At 26.7% G+C, this 19,014-nt stretch overlaps 1 protein-coding gene across 1 annotated transcript in view; it reads right to left on the bottom strand.

Annotated features, from left to right (window-relative positions):
• The window catches only part of LOC100215182 (SWI/SNF-related matrix-associated actin-dependent regulator of chromatin subfamily A member 5), a 26,610-nt gene extending 20,444 nt beyond the window's left edge, over window positions 1-6,166 (bottom strand). The window contains exon 1 of the mRNA XM_065812892.1: window positions 5,964-6,166. Coding sequence (XP_065668964.1) covers window positions 5,964-6,035 — 72 coding nt within the window. The 5' untranslated portion in view covers window positions 6,036-6,166. The remainder of the gene's footprint in view (window positions 1-5,963) is intronic.
• Window positions 6,167-19,014: the final 12,848 nt, after the last annotated feature.

Here is a 19,014-nt window from a genome sequence, read left to right as displayed (position 1 = left end):
AATTTTTAATTCCATGACTAATCATTACCAAAATATGCACCATCATTATCTATGGCTTTTTGCTAACACTTAGACAAAGAATGAATCCTATCAATCAAAGAAGTGATTAACGAGCTGTCATCATAATTGCATTTTTGTGCAAGCTATTGCTCAGAGATCAGAAAAAATAATAATCTGTAGTCATAAAGTTGGACAAGAAGGGTGAACGAGGCAACACATCCCAGCTAAGCTCATGTTACGTATTCAACATATATAGATTTAGTTTTTAATCTGTATAGAGCTCAATATTTATATAAATGGTGTGTGAAACCAGTGGATGTGTAAAAAAATTTTAAAATTTAATTTTCAAATAATTTATATTTTGAAATCAATGGAAGTTGAAAAAAATAAATAAATACTAAAAATTTCTTTAAAAAAATACACATTTCTTTTTAGAAAATTACAACTTTTAATATGAGATGTTGTTGATATGTCATATTTAATATACAAAGAAGTTTTTTTTAATACAAAGTTGTATAAGTTTTAATAAGAATATAAAAAGCAATAAAATTTTATAGAGGAACTCACTTGCTGTCAACAGTTAGTTAAACAAATCTATGTTATCAAAATTAAATAAAAGAAACCAGGAGATTATAAAGGAGGTGCAACTTTCAGCTGAGAGCTGAAAGATATTTGCCCAGGACCACCATGAAGAAAATCATGTAAGGAACCCCAGTTAGCTTAAAGATAGTATTATGAAGTGCCAGTGGTCTAAAGTACAAGATAAAATTTTTAGCGAGATCACAGTATGATCTGAACCACTTAAAGGAGAACAATGAGAAACTGAGCACAAGCTAGGGTCAGAGGCACAAATAAGGAGTCAAGCAAGGAGACAAGCCATCTAAGTAAGAGATTGAGAAAGACAACAATTTTAAGAGTTAAAGTAAGTAGAGCCGGTGGTACTAGAGCTAAGTCATTAAATGTAATAAGCATTAAAATAAGCAATAATAACATTGGCTGTATTTTTTTAAATGTATTTAGGTACTTTATTCATGTTTTTAAAATTTATGACATAGTAAGCAAAAGGCTCCTTATATTATTGTTTCAACAATTCAAACAAAAAACACTAACAGGAACACCTTCCATGCAGAGTAGAGAGCTGCACGGGGACAGGAATTTGTTCGATCCCCACCCATCCCTGCAGAAACCAAAGCCATCCCTACCCATTTCCACAAGCATTTTCTTCCATCCCCACCCATCCCTGCAAACATTTATCAGCCCTTCCCATGAAATAGCTTAAAAAATTTCTTAAAATATAGTCAAGAGTTTAATTAATAAAGTTTAATAGCTTATAAAAAAATTTCTTAAAAACTAGTCAAAAGAATTTATTTTATTTAAAAATACACAAAAAAGAAATAAAATGAAACAATGTTAACCATAAATTTCTAATTTAGAAAAATAAAAGTCAATGTTTAAGTTCTTGCAAAAACAACAGATCATCGACACTATCAGAAGATAATTGTGATCTCCTCTCTTCAAGAAACCGGCCAGCAGATGAAAATGTTCTCTCCGATGAAGTGCTGGCTGCAGGAACTCCCAAAATTCTTTTTGCAATTTCAAAAAGATTCTTCCATTTTGTAGCCCTTTCTTTCCAGTATAACAATATATCATCTTGCACTCCATCACAATTTGTTAAATATGCATCAACCTGAAGGATATGATGATTTTATAGAATGAAAATGAAATTATTAAAAATAGCAAAGTAGATATTAATAAAAAAAAAATTATAGAAGAAATATTGAATAAAGTATGTTTTCAAAATCATACAATTAAAAATGTCATGAATTGAAATACAAAACATCATTGAAAGACAAAACCTCAATATAAAATACAGTAGCAGTAATACCTCATGTTCTTCTGATATCCCATTTGACATATTATACAGATCTCCAAAAAAACTGTCCTCTAACTTGGCCTTTTTTGGTGGTGGGATTGATTTAGATGTTTTTTCAGAAACAATATTTATTGATTTAGTCAATTGTTTCACAAGATGTTTTAAATTTAATAATCCTTCAGCATACTTTGTTGGTGCCAAAGTTTCAAAATTGTTTTTAAATCCTGGGTCCAGTAATGCTACTGTATAATGAATTTTACCAACATGAAAATATTTGAGCAGCATATTGAAAAGATGATGCTTCAACTGTTTAACTATTGCGTTGTCTGAAGATTTGGATGTAAACTGTTGCTTCAATTTTAATTTTGTTGGTAGAACCATATGAATAGTGGGTGATTGATCTTTAGAAAGACAAAGTGAGACCGTTTCCATGGGTTCCAACACTTCGATAACATTGTTCAAGGTACTTTCGTAAATCAGCCAGCAACAACAATAATTTTCTATTAAAGCCTGGCTCATTACATAAATTATTTAGTTGTGCAAAATTTAATGATATTGATTTTAGCATGTAAAGAACACTATTCCACCAAGTTACTACACATTGCTTGAGTGTAATGGCTAATTGAGTATTCATTTTAGTTCTTTTGGCAATTGTTACAATTTCCTTAAAAATTTCAATCATGTTACTGATTTCTACTGGTAGGCAGCAATTATTATTGGAATTACTTTTAGTCAACCCATGGGACAATCTCAGCAGTATGCCTTTCATCCAGTGTGTGAGTGACTAACATATATGTTTCAATTTTTCAATCAGCCAGAAACTGAACTGTTACTGCAATGTAACTGTTTGAGCTTTGTTCATGCGTCCATAGATTGGTTGTGACACCAAAAAGTGATATTTCTGTTAAATGGGTACATAATAAATCTTTTTCTTTTTTCACAACACCATTTAAATGGCGGGCTATGGTAGTTGCACATGGTAATATTTCTTTTACATCTGCCTTTCCATAATTTGCCCCAACAGCAATCATATATCTTTAGCACACATGGATGTAATTACATCAGCAACTTCTGATTTAATCGATGCCAGAACTTTTTTCGAATCAGTTATTGAAAATGAGACCCCAAATAAAGTAGCTATTTTAACTGATGGAGTTCTATTCATGCAAAAATCCATATAGGCGAATAAGCCATTTGTGCCATCTTGTGCCTTCCATGACAAAACCATTGTGCAACGCAAGCACGTCACAAACGATGATTGTTGACCGTACAAACACTAATTTAAAATTACGCAAAACGTTACTTTTTCCATCATTTACTTCAAAAGAAATTCATTTCTTTTTTGTATCGATCAATTTCTGAATATCATTTTTCTTTAAAATAACACTCATTCTTCCGCTAAAATCTTAGATAAGATAACTTATATTAATTTATATTAAGGTGGTACTAGCCCATTAAAATTAAAACAGTTAATATATCTAATTTTGAAGCAAAATTTATTAAAAACTGTGTATTAAAAAATTATTTAGAGTAAATATAATAAAAACTAAAAGTATGCTGTAAAAAATGCTGAGTCAGCAAAAAATATACAATTTTGAACAACAAAACTTTCTCATGAAATAGTCAGAGTTTGAGGCAAAAATTTTGAAAAAAGGTTAACAACATGTTGATTAAGGGATTTGACCAGAATTTAAACATAAAATTTAATTTAAACATGAAATGTGTACTGCTAATGTCAATATCTCAACAACAATAAATGTTCATTTCCAACATGTCTTTTTTGATCTTTTCTTATTTTTTTTAATTCCCCATCTATGATTATAGCAGTCAAATGTGAAAAATAAATTCAATAAAATAGTCAAAGCAAGCTGATAAAACTCACTTCTTTCTCACTATCCAGTTCATTTTAAAACTAATGATGGAATTTACGAATTTGCAAAGTTGATATAAAGCAAAGGAGATATGTACAAAAGATTATAAAAATTAATTGTTTGATGGAATTTATTAAAAATTAGCCCAAAAAAGCTTCTTTTAGAGATCATATCCACAAGTTAAGATTTTCTGTCACTAAACATAGTAAAACTATACATTTTTGAAATTGACAATAATTCTATTTTTCAAATTTGAAGAAAAAAAAAATCTGAAAATTTTGAGATTTCTTGGACTAGTACCACCTTAATAATATATATATAATAACTAATAACAATTTCCAATCAATTTTTTTAAATAAAAGTCAACATGGCTAAATTGCTCAATATGGCTGAAGATCAATCAATCACTATGACAAAAAAACGCTTAACAGTTTGAATTACTTTTACTGTTGTTATAATGAGATTAGACAAACAAATTTTTTGTGAGAATAAATAAAAATTTGATCTTCACTCCGCGAGATTCCTGTGAAACCCAACCCCATACAGCTCTCTAATGCAGAGATACCTGGCATGCACAACATGGTAATACTAATACTCTGACACTTTACAGCTGTTGATGGAATCAGCTACCAGAGTTTGGGAAACCTTACTTCCAGTAAACTGAGTTTTAGAGCTCTACCCTTATTAGGACATAACAAATAATTACATAACCAATTTTAAGGAGACATAAAGGAACAATGCATGATATGAGACAAGAAAATCCAGAATTCAATAACAACATATGCTATGATGTTCAACATCAACACATTGATTAAATGTCGGACAGTAAATAGTTTAACACTTGCTTACAGATACCCTATCTTAATAGATGATGAAGGGGTGCAAGGCTGATCAACAGAGATTTTCTGATTACCCCTAGAGTCTTTGCCTAGGAGGTCTACTACAAGACAGTAGCCATATGCAGTTGAAATCTAACAAGAATTTGCCTTACTATTTTAAAAAAAGTAAGGCAATAATAATAAATACTTTTTCATAAAGACTATGTAAATTTTTTTTTTAAATGTATAAGCTAATCATTATTCTTTATGTTTTTTAATAATGGTGACTTGATATCATTCTTTAGAAGTACTTGCTTCTTTTGTTAAGAGGAAACATGAAGATATCAATGCCAATTATTTAAAAAACACAAGACATTCTTACTGTACATGGATTTCGGTGGAAATTATGCAGTAGTTGTTACAAAAAGGTACAAAGTGAAATCAAGTAGATTGAGCTTAAATCAAAAAAGTCTATCTTGCAGTCTAAGTCTTGAATCTATAAGTATATTGCCTATTAAACTTAAATTAGGAGTTGCTAAATTAACGTCATAAATTACGTCACGCAATTTTTGACTATTTTAAACCCCTTTCCCCCCCCCCTTGTCAAAACATTGTAACAGTTTAATAACAAGTCTTGTATGAGTTGTGACAAAACCACTAACCTCCCCCCCCCCCCTCTCAAAAGCATGACTTAATTTTCATGGACAACCCCTTAGTAATAAAACACCAAAAATTGACTCCTTGGCAGTTGGTGTTGCTTGATAAAAATAAAATTTGATCATATTACTGAAGCATCAACAATTTAAAACAAAGCTTATGATATTGATCCCTTGTCTACGTCTACATTGTCTTGTATACCACTTACTTCTATTGATAAATAAAAAATTGATGAACTATACGCACTTTTAAATAAATTAAAAGTCAACTTGATTTCAAAATTTTCTCGAAAATAACTTTTTATAGCTCAAAATTAAAATATAGCCTATTTTGTTGTAAATAAATTAGTAGTGAATGTTCTGTAGACTAAGCATTACAACTAAGCATTACATTTTTTGCTTTAAAAGTAATGTTTGATATCTATATTTAAAGTTGTAAAAATGACAAAAAAATTTAACATCAGTATTTTGAAGGGGGTGACATAAAATGACCCAAATATAAGTTAGTAAATACCTGTTTAGAAACTATAGCAACTGCAGATTGTAGAATTTTAAAAAAAAATTATTTTTAAAATGTTAAATAAAAATATTCTTATATTTTTATTTAACATTTTAAAAATAATTTTTTTTTTTAAATTCTTTGCATAAAACATAAAAAGTAACTAAATTGATCTGACTTTACAGAATAAATATTAAAAATAAGATTATCCTTAGTTTTAGCAAACTATTAATTTTGTTATTTTACTGAGGTTTCGTCTTCGGAGACTATTTCTGTTTCATCTTCCTCTTCTTTCATAATCTTTGCACCAGTATCCATATCTTTTAAAAAATGTTTGCAAACTTCAAAATTTCTAGAGTGAGCAGCTTTTCGCGCGAGCTGTCTATTAACTCAATAAATAAACTCTTTGCAGAAACGGCAACCGAAATTGACTTTTGAATACAATAATTAAGACACTATTTCGCCGGGGGAAATATTTGATTGCTTTGAACTTCATCGATGTTTCATTAAAAAAATTTATTTTGTTTTTTAAAGAATAAAAGAATTTTTTTTCCAATAGTTAAAAAAGATGTTTTATCGATTTTTTAAATATTATTTAAAATCTTTTTTCTTAAAAACAAATTGATATTTTTACGTTAATTTTTTTATTTTTTTATAATAAAAAGTTTTATTGGATGTATTTTTAATAATTTTTATGCTGAGTATTATTAATGTATTTTACGGATTGTAAACTGTAGTTTATTGATCGAAAGTTTTTCGGTCCATATTTATTTTTATTTTGTATGGATCGCTTGAGTATTTATAAATACTTGCACATTATTATTTTTTTTATATAGAAAACATGAAATATTGTAATTTAAAATTAAATTTAGAAAACATAAAATACTGTAATAGAGTGTTAATAAGGTCAATAAAAAAAAACTGAAAAAAACACTGTAATTCATTGTTTAATAAAATTAATTTTGTCAAGAAGTTAACAACAGAGTTCATTTTAATTTTGAATTAAGTACTTGATTTTAATTTATTTAATTTTGCACCAAAATTAGATTTCGATTAAAAGACAAAACTTTGGATAACATAAGTCACTTATGAAATTTTTTAAAAAAAGCTGCCTTATAAAAAATGCACTAAACTTAAATTTCTGTTTTAAATTTTTTCATTTTAAAAATTAACGGTGGTTTATCAATACATTGGTACTTTAATTTTCGTTTACCAAACGACTGATAAATAAAAATGTTGGTAAATTTACAAACCTTAGTACTTAATTATTTTTAATTTAAATAATAGCAGCCGTGGCGCAGTGTTCTGGCTCAGAACTATGAGGTTCGTAGTTTGACGCCGGCTCTAGCCCAATGAACGGCATTGGTTAGGAAAGAGGCGTGAACTTCCCGGTTAAATGCTCCTCTGTGAGTAGACCGATAGGTATTCTAGGAGTACCATATTATCTATATTATAAATATACTAATATATATATATATATATATATATATATATATATATATATATATATATATATATATATATATATATATATATATATATATATATATATCTTTTAAAATCATATTCTTGTTATACGATATTTATAATTGTTAAATTTGATTAAAACGGCTGCGTATAAACATTTTGTTTTAAATATATTTCGATGTAATTATATATTTATTTACACAATATTTCGCTGACCTTTTGCGGTCAGCATCATCAGGTGTAATAAAAAACGTTACAAAATTGTTACAAAACTACATAAATCAAACCGTCAAAAAAGAAGACATTACAGGCGTAAAATAAAAATAGTTTTTATTAAATGGTATAATGGCGTCAGTTTAAAATTTTTTTTTTTTTTTTTTTTTTTTGAACAAAATAAATGGTATCCAAGTTCTCTTGTTTTTATTAATTTTATTTTCACCATTAAATTTTCTATTCTTTTTTGAAGAAGATTTTTCGTTTGCTTTTTGTATCTTCATGTTTTTTGTTTTTTTCTTCGTTTTTTTGTGATTCTCTTTGCCGTAAAGAGCAGTAATAAAATCTTTTAAAATCATATTCTTGTTATACGATATTTATAATTGTTAAATTTGATTAAAACGGCTGCGTATAAACATTTTGTTTTAAATATATTTCGATGTAATTATATATTTATTTACACAATATTTCGCTGACCTTTTGCGGTCAGCATCATCAGGTGTAATAAAAAACGTTACAAAATTGTTACAAAACTACATAAATCAAACCGTCAAAAAAGAAGACATTACAGGCGTAAAATAAAAATAGTTTTTATTAAATGGTATAATGGCGTCAGTTTAAAATTTTTTTTTTTTTTTTTTTTTTGAACAAAATAAATGGTCTCCAAGTTCTCTTGTTTTTATTCATTTTATTTTCACCTTTCAATTTTCTATTCTTTTTTGAAGAAGATTTTTCGTTTGCTTTTTGTATCTTCATGTTTTTTGTTTTTTTCTTCGTTTTTTTGTGATTCTCTTTGCCGTAAAGAGCAGTAATAAAATCTTTTAAAATCATATTCTTGTTATACGATATTTATAATTGTTAAATTTGATTAAAACGGCTGCGTATAAACATTTTGTTTTAAATATATTTCGATGTAATTATATATTTATTTACACAATATTTCGCTGACCTTTTGCGGTCAGCATCATCAGGTGTAATAAAAAACGTTACAAAATTGTTACAAAACTACATAAATCAAACCGTCAAAAAAGAAGACATTACAGGCGTAAAATAAAAATAGTTTTTATTAAATGGTATAATGGCGTCAGTTTAAAATTTTTTTTTTTTTTTTTTTTTTTTGAACAAAATAAATGGTCTCCAAGTTCTCTTGTTTTTATTCATTTTATTTTCACCTTTCAATTTTCTATTCTTTTTTGAAGAAGATTTTTCGTTTGCTTTTTGTATCTTCATGTTTTTTGTTTTTTTCTTCGTTTTTTTGTGATTCTCTTTGCCGTAAAGAGCAGTAATAAAATCTTTTAAAATCATATTCTTGTTATACGATATTTATAATTGTTAAATTTGATTAAAACGGCTGCGTATAAACATTTTGTTTTAAATATATTTCGATGTAATTATATATTTATTTACACAATATTTCGCTGACCTTTTGCGGTCAGCATCATCAGGTGTAATAAAAAACGTTACAAAATTGTTACAAAACTACATAAATCAAACCGTCAAAAAAGAAGACATTACAGGCGTAAAATAAAAATAGTTTTTATTAAATGGTATAATGGCGTCAGTTTAAAATTTTTTTTTTTTTTTTTTTTTTTAAAAAAAAAAATTGTATCCAAGTTATATTTTTTTTATTAATTTTATTTTAAACTTTCAATTTTATATTGTTTTTTTAATAAGATTTTTAGTTTGCTTTTTGTATCTTCATGTTTTTTGTTTTTTTCTTCGTTTTTTTGTGATTCTCTTTGCCGTAAAGAGCAGTAATAAAATCTTTTAAAATCATATTCTTGTTATACGATATTTATAATTGTTAAATTTGATTAAAACGGCTGCGTATAAACATTTTGTTTTAAATATATTTCGATGTAATTATATATTTATTTACACAATATTTCGCTGACCTTTTGCGGTCAGCATCATCAGGTGTAATAAAAAACGTTACAAAATTGTTACAAAACTACATAAATCAAACCGTCAAAAAAGAAGACATTACAGGCGTAAAATAAAAATAGTTTTTATTAAATGGTATAATGGCGTCAGTTTAAAATTTTTTTTTTTTTTTTTTTTTTGAACAAAATAAATGGTCTCCAAGTTCTCTTGTTTTTATTCATTTTATTTTCACCTTTCAATTTTCTATTCTTTTTTGAAGAAGATTTTTCGTTTGCTTTTTGTATCTTCATGTTTTTTGTTTTTTTCTTCGTTTTAATCAAATTTAACAATTATAAATATCGTATAACAAGAATATGATTTTAAAAGATTTTATTACTGCTCTTTACGGCAAAGAGAATCACAAAAAAACGAAGAAAAAAACAAAAAACATGAAGATACAAAAAGCAAACGAAAAATCTTCTTCAAAAAAGAATAGAAAATTGAAAGGTGAAAATAAAATGAATAAAAACAAGAGAACTTGGAGACCATTTATTTTGTTCAAAAAAAAAAAAAAAAAAAAAAAAATTTTAAACTGACGCCATTATACCATTTAATAAAAACTATTTTTATTTTACGCCTGTAATGTCTTCTTTTTTGACGGTTTGATTTATGTAGTTTTGTAACAATTTTGTAACGTTTTTTATTACACCTGATGATGCTGACCGCAAAAGGTCAGCGAAATATTGTGTAAATAAATATATAATTACATCGAAATATATTTAAAACAAAATGTTTATACGCAGCCGTTTTAATCAAATTTAACAATTATAAATATCGTATAACAAGAATATGATTTTAAAAGATTTTATTACTGCTCTTTACGGCAAAGAGAATCACAAAAAAACGAAGAAAAAAACAAAAAACATGAAGATACAAAAAGCAAACGAAAAATCTTCTTCAAAAAAGAATAGAAAATTGAAAGGTGAAAATAAAATGAATAAAAACAACAGAACTTGGAGACCATTTATTTTTTTCAAAAAAAAAAAAAAAAAAAAAATTTTAAACTGACGCCATTATACCATTTAATAAAAACTATTTTTATTTTACGCCTGTAATGTCTTCTTTTTTGACGGTTTGATTTATGTAGTTTTGTAACAATTTTGTAACGTTTTTTATTACACCTGATGATGCTGACCGCAAAAGGTCAGCGAAATATTGTGTAAATAAATATATAATTACATCGAAATATATTTAAAACAAAATGTTTATACGCAGCCGTTTTAATCAAATTTAACAATTATAAATATCGTATAACAAGAATATGATTTTAAAAGATTTTATTACTGCTCTTTACGGCAAAGAGAATCACAAAAAAACGAAGAAAAAAACAAAAAACATGAAGATACAAAAAGCAAACGAAAAATCTTCTTCAAAAAAGAATAGAAAATTGAAAGGTGAAAATAAAATGAATAAAAACAAGAGAACTTGGAGACCATTTATTTTGTTCAAAAAAAAAAAAAAAAAAAAAATTTTAAACTGACGCCATTATACCATTTAATAAAAACTATTTTTATTTTACGCCTGTAATGTCTTCTTTTTTGACGGTTTGATTTATGTAGTTTTGTAACAATTTTGTAACGTTTTTTATTACACCTGATGATGCTGACCGCAAAAGGTCAGCGAAATATTGTGTAAATAAATATATAATTACATCGAAATATATTTAAAACAAAATGTTTATACGCAGCCGTTTTAATCAAATTTAACAATTATAAATATCGTATAACAAGAATATGATTTTAAAAGATTTTATTACTGCTCTTTACGGCAAAGAGAATCACAAAAAAACGAAGAAAAAAACAAAAAACATGAAGATACAAAAAGCAAACGAAAAATCTTCTTCAAAAAAGAATAGAAAATTGAAAGGTGAAAATAAAATGAATAAAAACAAGAGAACTTGGAGACCATTTATTTTGTTCAAAAAAAAAAAAAAAAAAAAAAAAAAATTTTAAACTGACGCCATTATACCATTTAATAAAAACTATTTTTATTTTACGCCTGTAATGTCTTCTTTTTTGACGGTTTGATTTATGTAGTTTTGTAACAATTTTGTAACGTTTTTTATTACACCTGATGATGCTGACCGCAAAAGGTCAGCGAAATATTGTGTAAATAAATATATAATTACATCGAAATATATTTAAAACAAAATGTTTATACGCAGCCGTTTTAATCAAATTTAACAAATATATATATATATATATATATATATATATATATATATATATATATATATATATATATATATATATATATATATACAGGGGTGGCCAAAAATTAAAGACCACTCATTTTTTAGTTGGTTTCTTAATCTTTAAATTAAAATTAAGAAGATTCTAATTGACATATTAAATTTTTTTTTAATATCTTGTTAATTAAAACATACGGAATAAAGTGGTATAATTTTTCTAATCTAATTCAAATTAAATAACGTTTAACTTATTAAAAAACTGATGAGTACTTATAAATCTTCTTTAAATAAATTGGACAAAATTTAACAACCACTTTCAAATCTTTAATTTGCACTTATTAAAAATAATAATCCATTATTTTTTTTAACTGTCTTAATTGCTTATTACGTTGGCTATAAAATAAAATGTCGAAACCTGAGTTTCGATATCAAATAAACATTTATTTTTTGAATTGCAATAAGGATATAAAAATATTGCAAAAATGCGTGCAAAGATTGAAGAAAAAGACAGATACGCGGCTCTTGTATTAAAAGAAGAAGGCTATAGCATCAGACAAATAGCAGAAAAGCTCGGAAGGTCTTACTCTTGCATTATTAACATAATTCAATGATACAAAGAGACCCGGTCAATTAATGATCGTCATAGGACTGGACACAATAAAATTTCAAATGACCGTGGTGTTCGCTCGTTAGTGAGATTAATGAAAGAAAACACACAAGCATCGTCTACAGACTTGTCTACAAAATGGACACTGTCAAATGGTCTGAAAGCAAGCCCTAGAACTGTGCGAAGGGTCCTCAACAATTTAAATTATTTATGGCGTGCTGCAAAAAAAAACCACGCTTAAATAAAAAACAAAAATTTGCCAGGAAAGAGTGGTGCAAACTACATAAAAATTGGTCAACAGATCAGTGGAGCCGTGTGGTCTTTAGTGATGAAATGAACGTTGAGATAGACAACAGAAAAGGTCGCGTAATGTTGCATAGACTTCCAAGCAAACGGTTCGATGAATCATTCATTTTGAAACGAACAAAACAAGGCAGTGGTTCAATAGGCATTTGGGCCTGTATGAGTGCCTGTGGAGATGACGTTTTTCATTTATTCGATGGTAGACTCAACAAAGAAAGGTACATCAAAATTTTGGAAAACTCGCTTATTCCTAGCATTGATTGATGGCAGTTGCAAGATGGATTTATTTTCCAGCAAGATAATGCGCTGTGTCATAAAGCGCATGTTGTTAGCGATTGGTTCAATTCTAATAAAATTCAAGTGCTTCCATGGCCTGCCAATAGTCCAGACTTGAATCCAATAGAGAATTTATGGTCGTGGCTTGATCAAAAGCTTGGTAAAGAACAACTTTACAATTTGAAAGATTTGAAATCTTCTGTTTCTCATCATTTGAAAAATGTGCCTGATGAAGTAATCAAAACTTTAATGAATTCAATGCCAGAAAGAGTATAAGAGTGCTTGAAAACAAATGGAGGAACAACACGTTTCTAAATTATTTTTTTATTGCTTTTTGAAATATTTTTGGAACTGGTCTTAAAATTTTGTCCAATTTTTTTTCCCATTTATATTTTTTACTAGTCAGTTTTTTAATTTTTAAACATTATTTTGTAAAAAACTTATAAATTCTTTTATAATAAATATAAAATACAATAAAAATTCTTTCTAAAAATGTTTTTCTATTTTTTGATACCTTTTTCCAAAATAAAATTATACTAAGGTTAAAAATAAATTTTGAAAAAAAAATGAGTGGTCTTAAATTTTTGGTCACCGCTGTATATATATATATATATATATATATATATATATATATATATATATATATATATATATATATATATATATATATATTAGGGCGGGTCAAAATTTTCTATTGAAAGTCCACATAGTGTGGGGACTTCTTTAGGCCCTAAATAAGATATTTTCAAAAGAAAAAGAAATTTTAGGATCCCGCACGTCTTGCACAAATTTTCTCAAAATCGTTAAAAAATAAATTAATTTTTCATTATCATTAATTTAATAAACCTCATTCGTTTTTTAACTTTGATTTATTTTTTTGATATATTTACATAATGTAAATAGGCACTTCAGTCCTTTTATGATCTCGTAATATAATTAAGCTGAAATGTCAATTTTAATTTTATTGCATTCAAAATGTTAATCTTGTTTTAAAATGGGTTTAACCAATTTTGTAGCACTTCTGGCTGTCAAGAAACTTGCATTTTTATACTACCTAATTTGACATTTTTTTTTACCATTTATTTTTACCATCATAACTGCGTAAAAATTTTACGTAACGACTTTAGGCAATAACCTATCTGTTATCATTAAACAATATACAGATAAAACAACTTTCAGTTCACAACTAATCTTTAGAAAAAATATATACAGAAAAAATATATATAGCAAAAAAATATATATACATTAATATAGTCATAGACACATTACACATTAATATAGTCATAACTCTATTACAGCATTAAATTGTGAAAAAAAAAAAACACAAGGTTGCCGAATTTTAAATTTTCTTAAATATTATAGATACGATATTATAAATATTATAGATCAATATAAACTATATATATCCATACATATATGATATATATATATATCTAAATATATATATATATATATATATATATATATACATATATATGTATATAAAAATTTATAATCTATATTATTTATATTGTTTAAATTTATGAAAATTTAAACAATATAAATAATATAGATTAATATATACGACTAATTTATAATAATATTATATAATTTATAATATATTTATAATATAATATTACTAATGATATATAATAACTATATACGATACGTTATAATAACTATAAACGATATATATATAAATATTATAGATTAATATATACGACTGATTTATAATAATATGTTATAATTTATAATATATTTCTACTATAATAATATTAATAATATATATAATAAGTATATATGTTACGTTATAATAACTATAAACAATATAGATATAAATATTATAGATTAATATATACAACTAATTTATAATAATATTATATAATTTATTATATATTTATAATCTAATATTACTAATGATATATAATAACTATATACGATACGTTATAACAACTATAAACGTTATAGATATAAATATTATAGATTAATATATACGACTAATTTATAATAATATTATATAATTTATAATATATGTAATATATTTCTAATAAAATATTACTAATAATATATATAACTAGTAATTATTTCAAATAAATTGTAAAATAGGATTTTTACAAAACTATAACTTTTCCTTTTTCAAGGTCAACAAACAATGGAAAAAAAGTCCATACTTGATATTCCTCAGTCTCAGACCACATCAAACAAAGTTTTTTTTAAGTTAGGAGTTGACTTGTTTACTCAAAGAACTTCACCTGTACACCAAAATTATTTTTTAGTGTTGATTTTCATTATTTTATGTTGAATAAATTTCCCAACAAGATAATTAACATCATTTAGAATAACAGCCAAGATGTTTGTTTTTTGTTGATTTGCTTATTGAGACAGTCTTGCATTCTTTAATTTTTCATTTAACTCTTCTTTCTGTTTTGCAATCAAAATATCTCATTCTTTTCTTTCAATAAGAATAACTCTTCTCTCAATGGGCTCTGGAAAAGTCCTTGTTCTAATAACTGATTGTAAATTACTGAATAACTCATAGTTTGTTAAGTCTATTCGCTTACTACCATGCATTTTAGTTTTGTAAAAATATTTAGGTTCACATTTAACTTCCATAACAAACCTATAAAAATCCAACTGTGCTCTTAATATTTTTTTGCTTTTAAATGTGTCAACTAACAAAACATATTCATCATCTGCTTCTTTTAAGGTCAACCACACCTTCGTCCTCAATTTTAACAACTCATTAACCGATTTAGCTTTTTTTAACAAGGCTTTATCTTCAGCTGCTTTTTTAGCTTTATGCTTTTCAGACAACCTTTTACTCATTTCAAACTTTAATTCTAAATGACATTGTTTGTATTTATCTTTCATTTTATTAAAGTTTGTTGAAGCTTTTTTTAGCAATGATTTTTTGACGCTCATCCAAAGTCTTTTTATCCAACCAGTCTAGTGTTTTGTTTTTATACCACATAGTACAAGCTTGTATAGTTTGTATTTTGGCATTTGGCTTTGTACGAATTAAAAAATTTGCTTGTTGTTGGAACATTCTCTGCAGCCTTACTTATATTATCAGAAAGATGCCAATATTTATCCAGATATTGTCTTTCCAGAACAACTAACAAAGAATGACAAATTACTTCTTATGTCTACTGTGTTTAAATATTTAAGTCAGTGTCACTAGTCTCTTCAAATAATTTATCATACAAAATATCTTTATGAATATTAACATCACTCGGACTGAATATAGGTGTTTTCGAGGTCATAATTGATGATGCATTTTTACACAAATCTGAAAGTTTCATTTTTAGGGTTAACAAAAATGGATTCATATCAAGAATTTTTGTGATTCAATGATCCGCCAAAGTGGACCTGTAATTATTTTATTAACTATTTCAAGAGCCCGCACTTCTGCTAAATATAATTTGTTGCTAATATCTTCTTTAACTCCAAGTACAAGATTATTTTGATTTGGCCAATTTTGAAGAAACTCTAAAATTTCTTTTGAATGAAAATACAAAGCTGCAGCATTATAATATAATATATTAAATCTGTTACCAACAAAGGGTGCAAGCATACACTTACTTTGTCCTTTACCAGCAAGAAATGCATTAAAATACCCTGCAACTCCAGCTTCGTCACTTCCCCTTACATGAAAAGCTTTACATGCAGTTCTTATTAATCTAGTGGCACCTGATTCAGCAGTATTGAATGCAAAAATATTTTCATAACTACTACTTAAAACTAACTTTTCGAATGAGTTAATTGTTTTATCAGTTTCTGTTGCAAAGTTAGATAATAAATGCAATTTACAAAGAAAACTAGACATTTCAATAAAATCTGCTTGCTTGCCTTTTTTTAAACCTTCGCAGTTCTTTATAACTTTAGGCAGTAACTTTTTCCTCATATCTTTAAGCTTTAAATTAAACAGTAGATTAACTGGCCCAAGATCAGACGTGGTAGTTTTAAAAGTACATACAAGGTTAGAAAAATCGTTTTCCTTGCTGCTACTTTTTAAAATGTCACATATATCATCTAATGTTTTGGTTAATGCATTAATAGTACAATCTGCATCACTGCCAGCCATTTCACATAATCCAAAAGTTAAAGTACTTCCATTTGTGGTAGTAACTTGGAAATTTTGAAAATGTCTATGATGTTTAGTGGTACCGTCACTGTAAAGACAATTGCTCGAATTAATTACTACAGTGTTTATAATTTCTTCTGCAACTTGAAGTTGAGCAAGTGCTAAAGCCTCAGTCATAAATCGAGATTTTGTACCAATTAAGGGAAGCTTCTCTATATCTATCTTTGCTAGTTTTATTAAAACAATTGTGATAACTTCATTAACTTTGTTCATGCTGACATTCAAAGAAACTAACTCCATAATAACTTCTCTTATATCATTAGAATACCTTCCGTTTTGAAATGTTATTATTCTGCGATCATGGAGAAGGCAACTTAAATTAAAATCTTAATTTTCTTTGCTTAATACTCTAGTGTTAGGAGAGTCGGTATCCTTTTCAGGATTATTTAAACAGTTAGAAGACAAATTTTCATGTTTATTTACTACCATGCTAAACTTCTTGTTTACACAATACAATTCTTTGCATGTAATTCTTTTATTCTCATGAAGGAGTGCAACTTTATTTTCACTTTTTTCAAGCTTAACTAAAAAAAGTTCAACTCTTTTATTAAGATTTTTAATGACTTTATTATAAAAATCTTTTAATTCTTTTATTTCCTTATTTTGTTTCTTTTTTAATTGATGAACCTTTGTTTTATTACTTGCATGTAATAGTTTATATGTCCTTCTAGGGTCGTTAGATGTAAATTTTTTTTTTCCATATTACTAATATGAACAATAGCAGATTTGAACTTATTTATACAACCAGATGAAGCAAGTTTCAATTTTTTAAAACAGTTTTTCGAGGTTTGTTGGTTCAATTTTCTTTTTTTACCCTTCGTTTTATTTTTTTCACTTGATATGCATAATTCACAACTAGTTTCCGAAATAGGCGGTTTAAAGAGCATCAGCTTATATATATATCTTCTTTTATTGTTTTTTTTTAACTATTTAAATTTATCTACAACAATTTTAATTTTGTTGTACAAGTTCAAATTATTTTCAATTACTGAAAACAAATTGGAGAATCGGCTTCTGAAATTCGAGCACACCATTTTCAAAGATTTATCACTCAAGCATAGATGCCAATCATATAATTCTCTATTATTCATTATGATAAGGCTAATTTTAATTTTGAAACCATATTAAGACGGACTAAAAGGAAGAAGAGGACGGGATTTAGCAGGTTTTAACTTAAATGTCAAAATTAAGCTGAATACCCGAATATTAGCAAAAACTTAGTTTTTTTAAAGTTATATTAGACCAACTTAATCATCACAAAACCGAAAAAAAAAAAAAAAAAAAAAAAGAAACAAAGAAAAATAGTTATATATTATTTTAAAGGATGCTAGAACGCAAATAAAATAACTTTAAGCTAAAATAATTACAAAAACTAAATTAAAACCAGATAAACTGATATTGAAAATTCTAGCAGATATTTTAAGAAAGATTAATCATTTTACTTTTCGTAAAACGTTTTACTATGGCGTAATAGATTAAAAAAATCGGTCTAAATTTAATCTGAAAAAGTCTTCTTTATATATAAAAAACTTCGCAAACTTTGTCTACGGAATTTGTCACGTGACTGAAGTGCCTTATGTAAACCAGTATTGTAAAAAAATTATACTTTTTTTTTTTTAGCTGCCCTAAGAAGTCCTAACGGGTCTTGTCACAGAGCACCGCGAAAGTGCATTTAACCAGGAAGTTCACGCCTCCTTCCTTACCGTGACGCGAAAATATGTCCAGTGCTCGTTTCGAACCTCAATCTCCTGCTTATAAAGCAAGCGCTCTAACCACTGCGCCACGGCCGCACCGCACCGTATAATAAAACATAAGCATTGTTATTTCGTCAATTTTTGAAATAACAATTCACTCTAATGAAAATACAGAAAAGATAATGCAAAAAAACATAATTGTGAATGTTTCCTTATTTATTATATTGGCAATGACATTCAAATGCTGACGAATATTTTTTGAGAATCTAGCAAATTCAAAATGAAACGATGTCGACTAGCGATGTCCAATGTGGTCAGCTGATGTTTTTGTAACAAGGCAACATGCCTTTCAATACTTTGGCTGTAACATGGAAAGTCTAAAGTTGCAAATGTTCTTTTTCATATTCCATAATTTCCGAATTTTTTTTATTGCAAAGTAAAGGCGGTAACGTGTAACCGTTTAAAAAAATATTGAGTGTTTTCGGTAGTTCAAAATTCCG

The sequence above is a fragment of the Hydra vulgaris genome, chromosome 12 (assembly GCF_038396675.1).
Source record: "Hydra vulgaris chromosome 12, alternate assembly HydraT2T_AEP".
NCBI classification, from domain to species: domain Eukaryota; kingdom Metazoa; phylum Cnidaria; class Hydrozoa; order Anthoathecata; family Hydridae; genus Hydra; species Hydra vulgaris.
The sequence above is the reverse complement of the archived record's forward strand: the minus strand, read 5'-3'. Positions and strand labels throughout refer to the sequence as shown.